The sequence below is a fragment of the Equus caballus genome, chromosome X, assembly GCF_041296265.1.
Source record: "Equus caballus isolate H_3958 breed thoroughbred chromosome X, TB-T2T, whole genome shotgun sequence".
In the NCBI taxonomy this organism is placed as follows: Eukaryota; Metazoa; Chordata; class Mammalia; order Perissodactyla; family Equidae; genus Equus; species Equus caballus.
In genome coordinates, this window is record NC_091715.1 from 140825641 (window position 1) to 140842906 (window position 17266).

The 17266-nt window shown below is 52.8% G+C and overlaps 1 protein-coding gene and 1 pseudogene across 3 annotated transcripts in view; both read right to left on the reverse strand.

The window, feature by feature from the left end:
- Positions 1-4298, reverse strand: part of TMEM185A (transmembrane protein 185A) — a 38320-nt gene extending 34022 nt beyond the window's left edge. For 2 of the 3 annotated variants that reach the window (XM_005614587.4, XM_070257427.1), the window contains exon 1: positions 3839-4129. In XM_005614587.4, coding sequence (XP_005614644.1) covers positions 3839-3876 — 38 coding nt within the window. In that variant the 5' untranslated portion in view covers positions 3877-4129. Of the gene's footprint in view, positions 1-3838 lie in introns of all 3 variants that reach the window. The other variant, XM_001505091.7, reaches the window with a different exon arrangement.
- A 9678-nt stretch (positions 4299-13976) lies between these two features.
- Positions 13977-14821, reverse strand: LOC102148018 (melanoma-associated antigen 10-like; annotated as a pseudogene).
- Between the last annotated feature and the right edge of the window lie 2445 nt (positions 14822-17266).

The window sequence follows — 17266 nt, forward strand, 5'->3', positions numbered from 1 at the left end:
TGCCCTATCCTGTGTTGAATTTTAATTTCTCTATCTGTTTCTGCTTTTTCCACTGGGCTTGAGCATGGAGAGGGACTATATCCCATTTATTTTCGCACTTAGAGCACCTAGCAATCTCTCGGCTCACAGTAGGAACTCGGGAGATGTTTGACGAATGAACACTTTCAGTATAAATGCATTACAAATGACTGCTGAAGGCCAGGTAGCTGCCTTTTGTTAACAACTACTAACAATCACATTCATTTTTTTCTGACTTCAAACAAGAGACAAGATAACTTACACAGACTCCAGAATGTCTTTAGAAGTTGCAGCACATGGAAGTTTCTAAATACTACTGACCTCCCCAGCATTACATACCCACATAGCAGAACCCCCGAGCAGCATTCCTCAGCCTTTGTCCCAGTCTAGCACACCTGCCAGAGCTCACTGGGGACAACTCAGAAGGCCTAGTAGAATTCTCACAGCCTTCCAGCACTGCCTGGTTACCAGGGCTGAATGGCCTTCTCTGAGCCAGCCACTCCACAAAGGTAGCAGAAAATCCCAAGGTTCCATGGTGTGGGCAGGGTGCCAGCTTAATGCAACCAACTCCCAAATCCCTATCTCCCAGAAATACCTCGGTATCAGGTTTGCCACGTCTGTATACTTCTAATAGCTTGCCTATTCAATGAATAGGGCTGCCTAGTTGTTAGGAAGCTTCAAGTATTCAGGGAAGGACCTGGTGGGTCCAGTATGTCTGTTTCAGCAAGTCTTAACCTGTGTAACTAAAATGAAGTTCATGATCAACCAGTTCTGTTCCAGGAAGCAGGCAGAGGGTCAGCTGGCAGCCCTGTGCAACTGAGTGCTGACACTTGTGAATCATTTTCTGTCACCACAGTTTTCCAGAACCTTGGCAATACAGCAGTGGGTTCAGACTTACCAAGATCAAAAGGTTGGAAAGGAAATCTGGAGACACCACCCATGCCTTGGGCCCCATCAAACCATGATAGTGACTATTTCTGTGACACAGACATAATCTGAAAAGTAAAGGCAGCCACATTCTGCCTTGGGGTCACAGTCTTTCTTGTCTCTCCAATGAAATGGCTGCTTTCTGAAGGAAGGAATAGGATGAGAGGAAAGAGAACCAGGCCATAGACCACAAGGAAAGCAGTGATTGAAAGAAGCAGCTCTAGATTTCTCTTATAGGCTCTGGAGAGTAATTCATTCATTTATTCACTCATTCCACAAATATTTACTGAGCCAGTTACTATTACAGATATGCAGAATATTGTAATGAACAGAGTCATAGCTCTGGCCCCACGGAGATTATTGTTTAGTAGGGGAGACAGGCATTAATCAAATAAGCACACAGACAAATATAAGGGTACAAATAAGTGCTATGATGGAGGAGTACGGCATGCTCCAGATATTGTACAAACAGGGATCAGTGGACCCGGTCAGGGAAGTCAGAAAAGCTTCCTTCAGCAAGTAACAAGTGAGCTGAGATCTCAAGGATAACTAGGAGTTAACTAGGTCAGGAGGCAAGGAGAGGAGAGGGAAACATTCCTGACGAAGAAAACAGTACGTGCCAAGGTCCTGGAGTAGGAGGGAGATGTTGAACTGTCTCTGAATTAGCGGCAGGGAGCAAGGCAGGTTTGAGGCCCCGACACAAGGTACCTTCCTCACTCCCCTCAGTTTGCTCTCTAGCTCTCTGGAAAGCCCTCCTCAGCGTGGAACAAGAACAATGTCAAAAACCAGGTGTGCCCACAAGACATGACACACCACCAGCTAACAAATCAGCCTTGCCAGTACTACCTGGCCACCACTGTGAGGTAACACTACTCACTCCTACTGACTCAACATTGAATCAGGAAAATGGCACCCTATAAAAGGTCTTTAAACTTTTCAGGTAGAGATGCATTTCAATCCTGGTAGAATGGAGACGTTGATAAATATGTTAATGATTACTATAAATCTGTTTTGATACCTAATATTTCATTGTAATTTTCATATACAAATTTTTTTGGGGGGAAAGCTACAGGAGAAAATGGTTAAGGATGTCATCTGTGCAGCACCATTTTGCTTTGGCAACTCTGTAAGCTGGTTATATTACTTGAGGCAGTTCGTTGTGACTTCTGAATTATCTGTCACCTTGCAAAACAGTCCTGGAACTTTCTGTTGTAAAGCACTTTGTAATCAATCATTAATTGGCCTCCCCACCCTGCTGAGGGATTATACTCATTCCTCAGATAAAACAGACAGATAAGTGAGTGGCCCAAGGACACAAAACAACTCAGCTTTTACTTATCTTTCTTATCACCCTCACCAAACAATTTAGACACACAAGGCCTGTCCAACTCCAGCACCAGTCCTGCTACTCTGCAGACCAATCCTAACCCCTAGGAGCAGCAGAGGAAGGCGCTGCAGTGAGTTCTCCGTCAGCTGCTCTCAACAAGCTCCTCTATGCAGAGTGCCTGCAAGGCCAACAATGATAGTGACTGCACTGATTGGGACATTGGCACTCTAGAGTATGAACTGGGTAGTGCTCAAAGAGGAATACGAACACCTAAGCAGTCACAATGGCTCATACCTTAAAATGTCACTGTCCCTAAGGAGACTGCACTCCCAAAACACACAGACACAGACTATCCCAAGACTTCGTTTCATCCCCCATAAGCAGCCCAGAGAGTGGTCTCCACTGGGTGCCCAGAGTACAGTACTGCACAGTGCTGTAAATCATCTATTTACATACCTTTCTCCACTCCCAAGCTGGGACCTCCCAGCATCTGAAGCACCTAGCATAGGACCTAGCACACAAAAAAGTTTACTGAGTGCATAGCGTCCCACCAGCAAATAAGGGAAATAGGTACTCCCTTCAAAGAAGAGTAGTGGCTTTAAGAGATTAGGCCAACTCCTTATTTTTCAGACGAGCAGAGAATCACCCAGTTACACATGGCCTGGTCTCCAACGCAGGTCTTTTGGCTCAGTTTAGTTCCAGAAACATTTTATAAGTGTCCACTATGTGTCAGATGTTGGGAGGTGCGGGGGATAGTGAGATGAACAGGAGATGGTCTCTACTTCAGGGAGCTCAAAGCCTGGGGGGAGGGAAAAGAGTTCCACAACACTTGAGCAAGTGCAAGAACAGACGCTTGATTCCCTAGCCAGTGTTCTCGCCACACTGTCCACTGGATATTCTCCATGTGGGAAACAGGACAGCAACATCTACTTCCTGTAAATAAATTTACAGTGAAGTCTGATGAGAAAACACATATGGAAAATTGTCAGGTTCACCCCCAAAGGCATTATGTAAGGTAGTGGCATACTCTGACACCTACTCCAAGGACTCGATGTTACAGGTACCAGTTCAACAAAGAAGCAAACAAACGAGGGATGGGCATACATCCAAGGAAAACCTCAGGGGCTGAGAAGAACTGGAGGAAACAGCTGGGGTGGGAGGGGAGGGTCAAGCGAAAAAGCTCTGGAGCGGGGAACGGAGGGCAGGCAGCAGAGTGCAAGAAGGGGGAACGGAGAGGGGCAAGTAGGGACAGCAACGAGGGAGGGCAAGCAGAGAGCCAGAGGATTCCCTCGGGGCGGGGCAGGGCTCGGGGCTGGGGGCGGGGTGCTGGGGCCGTGGCCGGGAGGTTCTAGAGGGGCGGCGGACCGGGGGGAGGGGAGGAGTGGTGCCTGAAGGCACCGGGCGCAGGAGGAGGTAGCGAGCCGGCGCCGAGGTTGACTGGGTTCCCGGAGAATGGCCGGCTCCAATAGGGAGGCTCGGGCAGGCGCCCGGGGCCGCAGCTGCCCCGCCGCCCGCTGCAGCATCACGCAAGCCGCGCCTCCCCGGAGCTGAGCCGACGGCCCTCACCTCGGGTTGAAGTCCTGGAAGAGGCCCCTCAGGTTCATGGCGGAGAACTTCGCGGCCGCGTCCTCCTCCTCCCCCCTCCCCCCGCGCCGCGCTGTCTGCGCGTTACAGCGGGTTCATGGTGCCAGCGCGAACAGCGTCGTCGCCGTCGCCGCCGCCGCCGCCCCGAGAAACCTGAGCCACCGCCTCCCGCCCCGCCTTCCGGGCTTCCGTAAGGCGGCCGCGCATGCGCCTGAGACCCGCAGGCTGGCCCTGGAAGCGCCGCGGTCGTGCGCGCCGCCGCCCTCCTGGTTCGCGGCGCCTGGAGGCCCTGACCTTGCGTCGCTGCGCGGGGGGCGGAGGAGACGGCGCGAGGGGTGAAGGCTGGGAGACGCAGGAGAGCCGAGGGGCGTTGTTGGCTGGGTGCAGGCCTGCGGGGACGGAGCCCGCCGCCCAGGAATCCCGCAGTGAGGTCTTCGCAGACACCTGTCTCCTTGGCCCGCACTGCCTTCTGGAGATTTCCCCCAGCGAGAACTGAGCTGTGGCGGGTAGTGGCCACGGGTGACACGTTGCATTTGGCGATCTCATCACAGGCTTCACCCGTCAAAAGCTGTCAGTGACTCCAAAGTCTGCATTTCAACTTCCCTCCCAAGGCTTAGGCCAGCACATGAAGATATGCTGCAGGCTTACCCTGCGCGAAAGTCATGTTTCCTCTCAACCACCTTGCCCTCCTGGGTTGCCTCTCTCCATTGGAGGTAGACTTATTCACAGGGGGATGCCCAACTGGAAATCTGGGAGTCATCCTCACTTTGCTAACCTAGTTCACAGACTCCTTGGCTCCTGCCTAGACTTTGTGGTCACCTCACACCTGGCCTCCTCCTCCACTCCAGGCCATTCTATTTATAACTGCCAGGTTCATCTTCCTTGGGCAAGTCAACATCTTTGAGCCTCAATTCTTCTCCTCTGCAAAATGGAGATGATAAAACCTACTTCCTAAACTTGGGAAGATTCAATGAGATAACATGCATAACTCACTACCTGGTGAACACTAGGTGCTCAAAGAATGTTGTTGCGATCTGGTGCTCTTTCAGGTGCCTGACTCCTCAAGGAGTCTATTTACTTTCAGAATTGGAACACAGGATAAGCTCACAGCAGGTGACCTAGTCTCTTTTCTTCACTTCCGCCTGTTCTAAGAGTTTTGCATGAGCACAGCAATACCTTAGACATTAGTCTAGTATCATTATGGATAATAGTTGTACTTTGTTACAATAGCAGAGTTTCATGAATGGCAGTTTTGTGCGGGTTTATAAGGGTTACCCCTGGGGTCAGCTTGAGAAGATCACAACTATGATAGTCATACTTTGCCATGATGTATCACCTTTCTTCTGAGAACTTGAAAACATTTCACAAGTGGTAATTAGGCTTCCCAAACCTGCTGGGGAATGGATATTATTATATGAGTTGGTTTTAAGGATGAGTAACTTGAATCAAGTTTGTCAGCTGCTGAAGCACCAGAGAACCCTGTCTCAGTCTTGGGTCCAGCTCCCCTGCCTATCCTCCGGGTGGAGTCCAGTGTCTACCCGTGAGAAGGTTCTCAATGAACATTTAAATACCGAAGAAAAAGCTGAGGCACAGAGAAGCTTATATAACGTGCCCTGAGCCTCTCAGCTAGTAAGGATGTAGGAGCAAAGATGCAACTTGGAGTCCTGCCGAACCTGCAGCCCATGCTGTAAAAAAGAGGCACTTGTGAGCCAGCCCTGATGGTTAAAGTTTGGTGCTCACTGCTTGGGGGGCCTGGGTTTGTTTCCTGATCACGGAACCACACCACACATCTGTCAGGTGCCATGCTGTGGTGGTAGCTCACGTAGAACTAGAACAATTTACAACTAGCATAGACAACCATGTACTGGGGCTTTGGGGAGTAAAAAAAGAGGAAGATTAGTGACAGATGTTAGCTCAGGGAGGATCTTTCCCTGCAAAAACAAAAAACAAAAAACAAAACAACTAGATATTTAAAAAAAAAGTTACTTGCCAGTGGCCAGATTGGCCAGCACCATCTGAATTACTGGTGGGCTCACCCCAAACAGGCATTAAGAGTGAGATTGTTTGTCAGTTAAGAGACTTGAATAACAAACACTGTTGCTCTTTCAAGAGCTTCACAGAGACCAGGCAAGCTGCTCAGAGTCCAGAGCCTCGAGGGCAGTCACTACTTTGGTGAGGTCCCAAGGAGTCCCAGAGCTGAACCACTGCTCTGCAGTCCCCTAGTCTCCCCACAGATAACTAGACTGTTGGGGCTGCCTAGCCAGGGGAACAAGACACTAATATACAAACCAATTGTCAATGTATTCTTTTGCTCTGACAAGCCAAAATGCCAAGGGGAGCATATAGGCCTGCCCATGGGGAGATATGGGAAGAATTGGACTACTCCAAGCCCTCACATCCCCAGTCATTGAGAAGTGGATGTGCCTGGACTGCCTCAACTTCACTGGAGGCCCAGCCCTGTACTCTGCTAGTGCTCTCATGAAAATAAAAATCAGAACATCCAGGTGTCCCTCTTTTCCTTTCTCCAGCAAGTGCAAAAGACCCTGCTGCCAATATGCTGCCCATCTCAGACCCCTTGCTCAGTGTCCCACACTGGGCAGAGGCCCAAAGCTTCACTGGCCTGTTTGGACAAAACCATGAGTGACCCAGACATTGAGGAAAGACCCTGAGCCTCACACAGGATGACACCCTCATCATCTCCTCTAGAAAACTTTGACTTGCCACCAAATTTCAGGGCCATCTTATTAGATGCTCCCAACATTCTTCATACAAAGAAATGGAATGGCTCTGAATTGAAAAAGCATGACCCCCAAATAAGCCAGAAAGCACATCCATGTGACGTTGGAGTGGACACATGTTACAGTGTTCCAGAAGTACCAGTGCATATCTGGACCATGGTTTTAAAGACTGCCTTGGATTTGTGCCACACTTCTGATAAGTTGGTGGCTTGTCCAATTCAACACTCACATTGGCTCCAATGTGATGGGGTGGAGAGCAGGCTTCTGAAGAGCAGGGCCCTGAAGAAGAGAATCCTGGTGCATTCAGATACTTTGGTCATAGAGGACATGGGTTAGGGAAGGACGTAGCTGTGGCCCACCTCTCCGCACCACCAGGACTCCTCCCCTGGGCTATGGCAGCAGAGTGGAGAGAGCATGGAATTAGAAGACTCAGATTGGCTTCACCACTGCTCCAGTGCAGGGAGGATCAGCTGGGATCCAATCCTGGGCAAGGCTGGTGGGCCTACTACAGAGTTCCTGGGGGATCAGCTTGACAATTTCTTTAGCCGGGAAATGTGAGATGCCGGCTGCAGGCTGACCCCCTCTTGACCCGAAATCTCCACTCTTAAGTTCCTGAAAGTCCACATCCTGAATGCCACCAATTAGGGAATCACTGGAGGCCCCAAGACTCCTGGGGACTCTACTTGTAAAATGCACCCCCGCTTCCTGAGATGGCCCTCTGTTTCTGGGGACTTTAGCTTGACTTTGGTAAATGTGTGGTTTCTGTTCCTGAGATCTCACTGGGAGGTGGTTGGAGTCTGGACAAGAGTGTGGTAGAATGCACGGCTGGATTTGGGGGCTGGGGAATTTGAGAGGAGTCTGGGGGGCAATGGAAAGGACCGAGGAGGTGGTACCTATGGTTCTTCTTGGACTTGCAGCTGTCCTCAAGATTCTTCCAGAGCCCAGAAAGAGCCACCCCTCGTCAGGGGCCTAAACTGCAGCTGTTGAGAGACAAGAGGGAGGGAAAGCAGTCCCAAGACCCTACTGGCCCACTTGTCACTGAGGGTGGCCCTGGAAGTGAGCGAGTCAGCATCCCCCCTGGAGCAAACTTCCTGCTGAAGGGAGCAGGGGCTATTTCCTGTTGGTAAGCAGGATGGGGAGGCTGTCTCTGGGCCTACAGTGCCACTAGGGTATCCTTGTGCTTCCCCTCTGGGCCTCTCCTGCTGCCAGGCGCTCCAGGAAGGCTTCCCAGGTGAAGCGAGAGGCTCCTGGTCCCCCTCCTCCAGTGAGATGTGCCTGAAAAGCCCAGATGAAGTGCATGTGGCCAGGCCTATGGGGCAGACAGGAAAGAACGTGCATGCCAGAGGTCACCAACCAACTGCCCATGCAATTCCCCTCTCTCCTCATGCCCATCCTGATGTCATTCCTGAGTCTTCACTCGCTGCTTGCCTCTTGTCCTTTCTGCTTCCACATTTGCTCTCTATAACTTTCCTCTGGGACCCTCTACCCTAACTAATCAGATGCCCCATTCCTCCCCGTAGCTTCTCCTAATGCACTGGGGCAGCCTGTAACTTTCACTCCTTCCATCACCTTTATTAAACACACGCTTTCCAAAGTGTCTGCTTTGTGCCAAGCACTGTGGGAGGCACTGGGAACACACAAATAGGAATAATCAAAACGTAATGTTGTACATGGTAAGTTTCCAGGATGTGGGAACCGCTGAGTGAAATCTGAAAGGATACAAGGAAGATTTCAGGCCAGGAAGAGAAGAAAGGGGATTTCAGGCAGAGGGAATAACACTTGCAAAGGCATAGAAGTCAGGGAGTGGAGGCAGGTGGACCTCTCTGGAGAAAAATGTCATCTACATTCATTCTCTGCAGAGTTTCTGAAGCACCCTCCTTTCAGGCAGGTCCTCCAATCTTAGATCTGAGAGCTCATGGCAAAACTGTTTTCTCTGGACTCACCCCTGCAACAGAAGAGGACTCAACCTAGACCATACCAGACTGTGTGCAAACAGTACACAGAGCCAGGCAGTGTGAAGCAACAGCTCAATGAGGTTGTTCCATACATTTGTAATACAGGTAGATTGCTTTGTCACAGTGTCCAGTCTATCCTAGGATCCTGCGACCTCCTAAATTGTTTGTTTTCTCCAGTACCATGGAAAGCACGCTCTGCCCTGCCCTGGCCTACTTGCGGTCCAGCAGGTGATCCCCTAGGCCTCTATGCCCTGAGGACTCAGCTCAGGAGGCCCGTGAGCTACCTGCTACCTCCCTGCAACCCTGCAGCCCGGTATATGGTAAATGCTCAGGGAGTGCTCATGAAATGAATATGGGAGTCGGACCTTGCCAAGGGCCCTTCAAACAAGCAGTTCTCCCTCTCCCATGCCTCAAACTGGGTACCCTTCATCTGCCAGAACAATGAATTTTTCTTCCTAAGTTTCTAGTAGCTGCAGGCATTATGTGTGGGCAGCCAAACTCCCATTTTCCTACCAGATTCTCCCAGGTCATTGACAAGCTGAGGCTTTTTGTGTCTTATAGAACAAGTTATACCATGTTTGCACAGCTCTAAGATGTGCGATGGGCCACGCATTTGATAATAGATTTTCAAATGAAAAAGAAAAATTGCATCAAGCAATGTACGTATGGATCATAAGATATATACTGATTCAGAAATATTAAAATGTGAGTGAGAAGGTACATCTTGGATGCTCAGTAATAATAGCTCCTTCTAACTGACTACCTTCTTTGAGCGAGGCATTTTATATACAAGGGAAACCTTGTATAATCTTTGTTAGGGGTATAATTATGCCCCCACCCCCAAAAGATAAGCTGAAGTCCTAATCCTCAGTAACTGGGAAGGTGAACTTATTTGGAAATAGGCTCTTTTTAGATGCAGTCAAGTTAAGATGAGGCCATTAGAGTGGGTCCTAATGTAATATGATTGGTGCCCTTATAGGAAAAGGGAAAAATGGCCATAGACGTATACAGAGGGAAGACAGCCATGTGGAAACAAAGGCAGAGACTGGAATGATGCAGCCACTCAAGGAACACATGAAGACACCGGAAGCTGGAAAAGGCAAGAAAGGATCCTCTCCCAGAGCCTTCAGAGGGAGCTTAGCCTTGCCAACACCTTGATTTTGGACTTTGACCCTCCAGAAATGTGAGAGAAGAAACTTCCTCCACCCCTCCCCCCCACCAAATTTGTGGTACCTGGTTCGGCAGCCCTAGGAAACTAAAACAATCTCAAGGCTCAGAAGTTGTACTGTTGTTCTTCCCATTATACAGATGAGGAAACAGAGAGCCTCACACAGCCCACATGGCCTCTCCTAGTGCCATCGGGCACTGTCTCTCCTGACATGGAGACAGGGGCCTTGGAGGAAAGGTAGGGTCTAGGACAGAGGGTGTGACGATGGAGAAGGTTCTAGTGGGACATGGGTGTTGGAATTGTGGCCCTCTGAAGGTTGCTCCTATTTTCAGGCATGAGCCATGCTCTCCCAGTCACATGCCCAGTCTGCTCCCCTTCTCTCCCAGCTGACTTGGGGCCCGACGTTCTCCTGCAGGCTCACTCCCGTGGGCAGGCTAGACATCAGACACATGGCAGGGCAGCAGTCCATTGCACAGAGTCCACAGGGCCAGAGACTCTCATGCATGCACACGGGGGTAAGTATCTGTGGAGCCCTTTGCACAAGCCCTCCTTCTGGGTGCTGGGCAAACCTGGCTTTGCCTCCCAATGCTGTCTTGTGGGTGCCCCTTGGCATCACACCCTGCATCCTGCCACTAGCCCAGCCATATTCCTGTGCCCAACCCCAGCTCAGCGACTGAAAACAGGCAGAAACCTGGGACCCTGTACTTGCTCACGAAGGGCCCTGGGGAAGCTGCCAGTGGTATTTGCCACAGAGGAGGGCAGGTGAGAGCCAGGGAGGAGGTCAGCCCTTTGCCAAGGAGGCTGGAGTTCTGAGCAGGCTTCAGCCATGGCTGGGGAATGGGGGCTTCTCAGAGAAGCAGGATCATGGCTGAGACGCCTCACACAAGCCCCTCAGCGGGTAGGCTCAGGGCATCAGAGAGGATGTCAGAAACTTCCTGTTGATGGGCAGGGGAGCTGCTGTGTGCTCTGCCCTGCCCTATTCAGGACTTGCTGAGGCCCCGATGTCATGCGCCCACACAGAGGCTGCTGCGGAGGACGCTGCACCCTGGAAATGCCTCCCTGATGCACCCTGTGAGGCGCTTGGGGCATCCAGGCTGCTGCAGCCCTGTGGTCCATAGCCGCCCTGGGCGAGCGCTGTCCCACACCAGTCAGTTCCTTCCAAGAATGGGCACGTGTGTCCCTGCTTCCACCCTGGAGTGCCCCACAGGGGTCTGGTCCTGGGACTTGTCCCAAGAGCGCCCATTTCATGATATGGTCACGGTTACAGCTCACCTCCGGCTGCATCTGCTCCCACATTCCTCCCCTGGGGGAGTTCAAATGGGATCTGGCAGGTCCTCCTCCTTCCCCGACTTCTGGGACAGCTGACATTTTTCACAACCTGCCTCCTGGGACCCCAAAGCCCTCTGCTGCCTGGCTCATTTTCAAATCCACCTTTGAGTCTAGGGGTATGTGGGGCCTGGAGGAGCGTCCTGATGACCACCCCTGCCATCTGCTAGAGCCTTTTGTCTGTTTGGGGACACCAGGGTCCTGGCTGGCTCGGTGGGTGGTTGAGAAGACCCCGCTCCCCCCGTCTCTGGCTCAGCCTCGGAAAGCAAAACCTCATAGTCACGCTGACCAGGCCAACAGATTAATCAAATCTTTGGCATTACATAGGTAATTATTTGAAAATGTCTCATAAGCATAGTGATTTGTCAAACATTCACATGGCAGTGATTATTATTTACACCCACTAGGAGACTCAGCAAAAGGCTACATCACGTCCTGCCAGCTCTCCCTGAACTACAGCTGTGCTGAAAGAGGATTCTTATCTGGGGACGTCCAAATATAGATATATGGACAAGAACATCGGCACTGGGGACTGAGCAGTTGTCAGCGGGGAGACAGGCAGGGCAAAGCCCCACGCTGGGCAGACCCAGGAGGGCAGGCTGGGGAGAGAGTGGGCAGAGCGGACAGCAGGGGTGATGGGGCTTCCGGGCTGGCCTCCAGGAGGAGGGCAGCCCCAATCCCTACAGGGCCATTAGGCAGCTAGCTGCCGGCCTCCTAATAGAGACACATCACAGTCCTGACGGGACTGAGGGGAGTAGCACAGGGGCCTAAGGGAGCAGGTGGCATGGAGGAATTCCTGCAGCCAGCTTCCTGTGGGGTGGCTCCTCTTTTGAACACCTCCACCCCGGTCCAGGGCCTCAAAGGCACAGAATCTGGCATCTCATCTCTAAGGGTCCAATGTGCATGGCTTAAGTCCATGTGTGAGGAAACAGCGTGGTCAGTGTCCTGTGTTGTCACAGCTTGATAATTAATCCATGGCCCCCAGGGTGCCCTCTATAGAAACAGCTGTGACAAACAAGGCATCTGCTGCTATTGCTGGCAAAGGGTCCTCACAAGACCCTTCCTGAGCACAAGAGGACTGGCAGTGCAGTGTCCCCATTAGTCCAGGGAGGAGAGGAAGACGAGGTGTGGGGGAGCCCTTGACATCTCTCCAACGTCTACTACCATTGCATAATAGATGCTCAACAAAAAGCAGCTGTTATAATTTATTATGACAAAATCTGCGTCAATTCTGGGAGGGGTTTCTGAGAAAGTCAAATTTGCCCCGAAATTCTCCACTTTTTGCATGTGCCCACCTACTATGTGGCAGGTGCTTCAAATCCAAGGTCACGTCTAATTTTCACGTTATCCTCCAGGTCTCAGCAGGGAGAGACTGCCCTCTTCACTCCACAGCACAGCCTTAGCCTGGGAGTCTCTGCTACCGTCCACATTGCTGAACGGGCCTGAACACGTGGACACGGGTGCATACTGGATCTTTACTGGTCAATAGTCATTTCCAGTATGATTTTGACCCCGGCTCCTACCACTCTCTCCTCTGGAAATTTTTGCTTTCCATGACATCTCAGAGAATTTGCAGCTCAATTGGAAACTGACTAGAAACTCAGCCCCAATTGCTGCTCTGCATGGTTCCCTCCCTGAGGCTGTATTATTCCATTTCAGTGTGGGGTCTTCCCCAGCCAGGGGCACCTAACTCAAAGCTCCCAGAATTCCCGTCAAAGACGGCCTCCTTTCCTCTGTTGCCGCCCCTCTTCCATGCAACCCAAGTATGTTCATTCATTTAACCTCAGGAAAATCTAGCCCTTGCTTACAGATGGTCAAAATAAACTTCAGGTAGCAGAAATCAAAGGTCATTTCAATGCAGTTAGTTTGGATTTCCCAGGCCATGGAGGAGAGCGCCTGTTCAGCCACTCCTGGGCATCACTACAAGGAGCAAGAAACTTATTTCTCAGGAATCGTTGCAGACTGTGGGTTTTAAACACCTTGTTCTACACTGTTGTTCATCTGCAACATGACAAGTGCCCAGGACACCCTCCCTTCCTGCCCAAGTGAAGATTTCTCTGCTTTACCCATGATCCAAAAGAAACTCTTCAGAGCAATTTTCCATTTCAGACTTGCCCCTCAGCCCTAAGACACACTGTGAGTCTGGCCATTACCACCACCGAGCTTCATGACAATCAACTCCCACAGAAGGAATCTCAGTTTCCCAAAGCCCACACTGCCCCGGCTCCGGGTGTTTACACGTGAGCGCGCTCCCCTGGGGCCGCACCACCACCCACCTACTTTGACTTGTCCTGGAGCCGACACCTCACCATCTTCCTAGAGGACTGCGGCTCCCAGACTCTCATTCTACGGGTGGGGAGTGCCCCACGTATCCTCTGTCCCCACTACTGACACAGGGCCTTCCAGAGGGCAGAGACTCAGCAAAACATTGGGGAAGAAAAGAGCCAGTGAGCAGGGGTCTTACTTATGCAGATTAAATTTCTGTGATTTTCTTGAATCAAGCAAGCATATCCAGGTATACATATATATTTTAGTTTGACAGAACAACAGACAAGAGGAGATAAGAAGCCAAGAATTAAGTACCTTCTACATTTATTTCTCTATTTCTTGACCCCATCGATTTGATGGCTAAGATCTTTCACATTTCCAAGGAAATTCCTGTTCCAGTGCCATGACATCCAGTTCGGATAAGAGGCTATGATGGAAGGTGTCCCAATTACTTTTACAAAATAGCAAAACTCTTACTCTTGTACTGGATAAGTACAAATTCATACGTGATCAGGGTAATTCACAAACTTAAGACACTGAAGCAAATTAAATCTTCTATTAAAAGAACAAGATTTGTAAAGTCCTAACAGAAACCAAGATCCATCTCCAGGATCCATCATAGAGGACAGGAACCCACAGACACTATCCACCGTGTCCTCCCACCTCGCCCCTCCACTACTTAGGACACTCACTGCTCTCTCATGAAACACGCAGTGAAGAAGCGGCCTCACTTCATGCCCAGCAGGAGAAGCTGCTGGACGTGGGCCTAGACCGTGCCTGGCCGCCCTCGGGCTCAGGTGCCCCTTCCTCATCACTCACAGCCTCTTCACACAGGTGGAGGAAGGGATTGGGATCCCTGCTACTGACCCTGAGCAAATACTCCAGGACTTTCATCTTGCTGGTTTCAGCGTGGGCCCTGGGACCCCACAGGAACTCGTAGCGTGCAGGATCACTGCTGGGCACCTGCTGGTACTCCATGTACTGCTCCTGCACCCAAAAGTGGGTGAGCAGCTCCCTGGGCTCCCCGTAGATGAAGTGCTCCCTCCCAGCACGCACCCCCATGACACTCAGTGCTTCCCAGATGTCCTGCTCAGGGGCACAGTCGCCCTGAAGGTGGATCACACCCAGGAGCATCACCAGGAGGCCGGTCTGAAGATCACAGGGAAGTGGTCCTGGTAATCTCTGAGGACCGTATTCAGCATCTCCGCCTTTGTGGTGGGCTCCTTTGTGCAATACTTGAGCAGCAGGAACCCCACCAGGTCAGTGAACTTCAAACATAGTACGTCTTGGAGTGAGGAGTTGGCGTCTCCTGGATCCTCCCACGCGCTTGGCCCCTCCTCATCTTGGCTACTGGAGCCATCGTCTCCAGACTGGCTCCATGGAGTGGCTGCCATGACAGTGAGGGATGGCCAGGCACTCTGAGGGCCCTAGTCAGCACTCGGGGTCGCAGCAGCAGCCACCTCCTCCAGGGTGCCCAGGAAGAGGACAGACAGAGAGGAGGAAGGGGATATGGCCTCCTCCTCCTCAGCCCCGGAGAGCCACGCATCCACCAGGCCCTGGGCCTCTCTTGGGTCCTGATGGTCTTTCTCATGCTTGCAGAGCTCACCCATCCGACCTAGACTCATCACGACATGTGTCCGGCAGCCAGTAGGAGAGCGGCCATGAGCTGACCCATGGGAACCCTGGAGAGTGGGGGAAAGAGGGAGTATGAGTGGCCTCAGCTGAGAAACCCACCCTTGGTGGCTCTCACAACGGTGACTTACCGGTCTCCTCTTAGGGGTGCTCTCGGCTTCACGGTGCTCTGTCATCCAGGGCGGCCCGTGCCCTAGGGATCTGAAGGAAGAAGTGACCTGGCTCCTAAGGGAGCACGCAGCGGAGGCCAAAGTTCCGGGGCTGATGTTGGGCTGGGGTGGGGTGGGCTTGGGCTCTGCAACGTCTCCTTGGTTCTGGTGTGGGGGCACCCTTGGATACACATTCTGGGTGTGTCCCTCGCCTTGACTCCTGGCACTGCCTGGGCCTCCTCTGCTCTGTGACCTGAGGACACGAGACTCAGACCAAGGCCTTCACCTCCAGGCTCCCAGATCCCCTGTAAGAGGAAACAGGGGGCACCTCAGGGTGCAGACTACAAGCACAGCCCTGGCCACGTAGGGCTGACAAGAGAGGTTACCTGAACTCTGTGAGGTCCTCACTCTTCTTGGGTGGATGGTCCCCTCCAAGCTCACTCAATGTCCTCATCGTTCTCCTGGCTGGGCCTGGGCCCCACCCCACTGCTGCCCTGAGGCAAACCTCTCAGAACAAGACCACACACCCCTGAGACCGACCAGAAGGAAGTGAGCGGGCCCACATCTGGCCACACCTGACGAGGGGCTAACTGGAGGCAGCAAGGGACAATAAGGGGTGACCAAACTCTGCGGGTTCCATCTGTCCTGGGATGGGTGGTCCACTCAGTCTTTACCTCGACACTGCAGGGCCTGGGTCAACTCCCTCTGTTGACCTGAGGCCACCCTCCTTAGGACAAGACACCGGAAGAGGAAGTGAGGGGGACTGAATCCACCCACCGATCCCGGGTGTCCCCATGGCAGACAGCAGGGTAGGGCTGGCCTGGGCTGCATGCGTCCTGGGATGTGGGGTCCCCTCAGTCCTCACCGTGACCCCGGCCAGGGCCTGTGATCCTGCCTCCGCTGACCTGAGTCCAGACCCTCAGACCAAGGCCCTTGCCCCCTTCCCCAGACCACCGACCTGGAAATGAGGAGGGGCTGCGCCAGACAGGCCCTGCCGGGGGTGCCAGGGCTGACAGCAGGGCCAGGCCAGATTTCCATGGGCCCCCTCTTTGTCCTGGCCATGGGGGTACACTCACTCCTCCCTCGGGGTCCTTGACTCCTGGAATGTGTGTCAGCTGAGCAGATGTGCTTCCTCAGATGACCCGATGTCGTCCTCGCAGACCAAGGTCCTCACCTCCCTGAGCCTCTGAGAGAAACCGAAGGAGGCGCCACATCCATGCCCACAAGCCCACACCCCTGCCAGCATCCAAAAAGGCTGGCAGCCGGGACCAGCCCCGTGCCCTGGGGTGGGGGTTCCCCAGACCTCCTGTAGGTTGTCTTTCCTCCTGCCGGGTCCTGCCCTTCCTCCTGCCCCCTGCCTGGAACAGCTGACATCTCCCCCTTAGACCAGGCCCTCTCCTCCTGAGGACCGCCCCCCCCCCCACCTTCCTGCCCAGGCTAGAAGTGAGCGTGCCATGTGGGACCACCGCTGACTGTTCCTTCCAGGGCTGAGAACAGGGGACAGCTGGACTCTGTGCCGTCCTTTCTTTGCTGAGGTGGGGGGTACCTTCAGTCCTCAGGAAGGGTCCTCACCCTGACACCCAGAAGATCCTGGGACTCCGCCCGCGGCTGACCTGTTGTGCCACTCAGACCAAGGCCTCACCTTCCTGAGATCCCCCATCCCCAACCATATGACGGAAGTCAGAGTAGGCCACATCCAGCCCTCCCTGCCCCGGGGCCTCCCAGGGATGAGAACAGGGGAAGCTGGCCTCTGTGAGGTCCCTTCTCTTCTGGGGTGGGGGGAACCTCCATGCCTTCCGTTCCTCCCAAAGGCTCCTTGTCTGTAGTCCTGGCAGATCCGGGACCCCTTCCTCTGCTGACCAGATGTGGCTCCCTCTGCTGACCCGCCGTCGCCCCACAGAACAAGGCCTCACCTGGCAGAGCCCGAGGCAGAGGTGAGTGGGCTGCACCACCTGCCGCCACCCCTGCCTGGGGTCTTCAGGGTGACAGGGGCAGGGCCGATTTCAGTGGGCCCCCCTCTGCCTGGGGTGGGAGTCCCCTCAGAGTCCTCAAGGTATTTCTAGTTACTCCTGGCCAGGCCTGGACCCTTCCCTTCTGCTAACCCGAAGTAGCATCCTGCAGGCCAAGGCCACCATGCCACTGAGACCCCGAGCAGGAAGTGGACGGGCCACCCC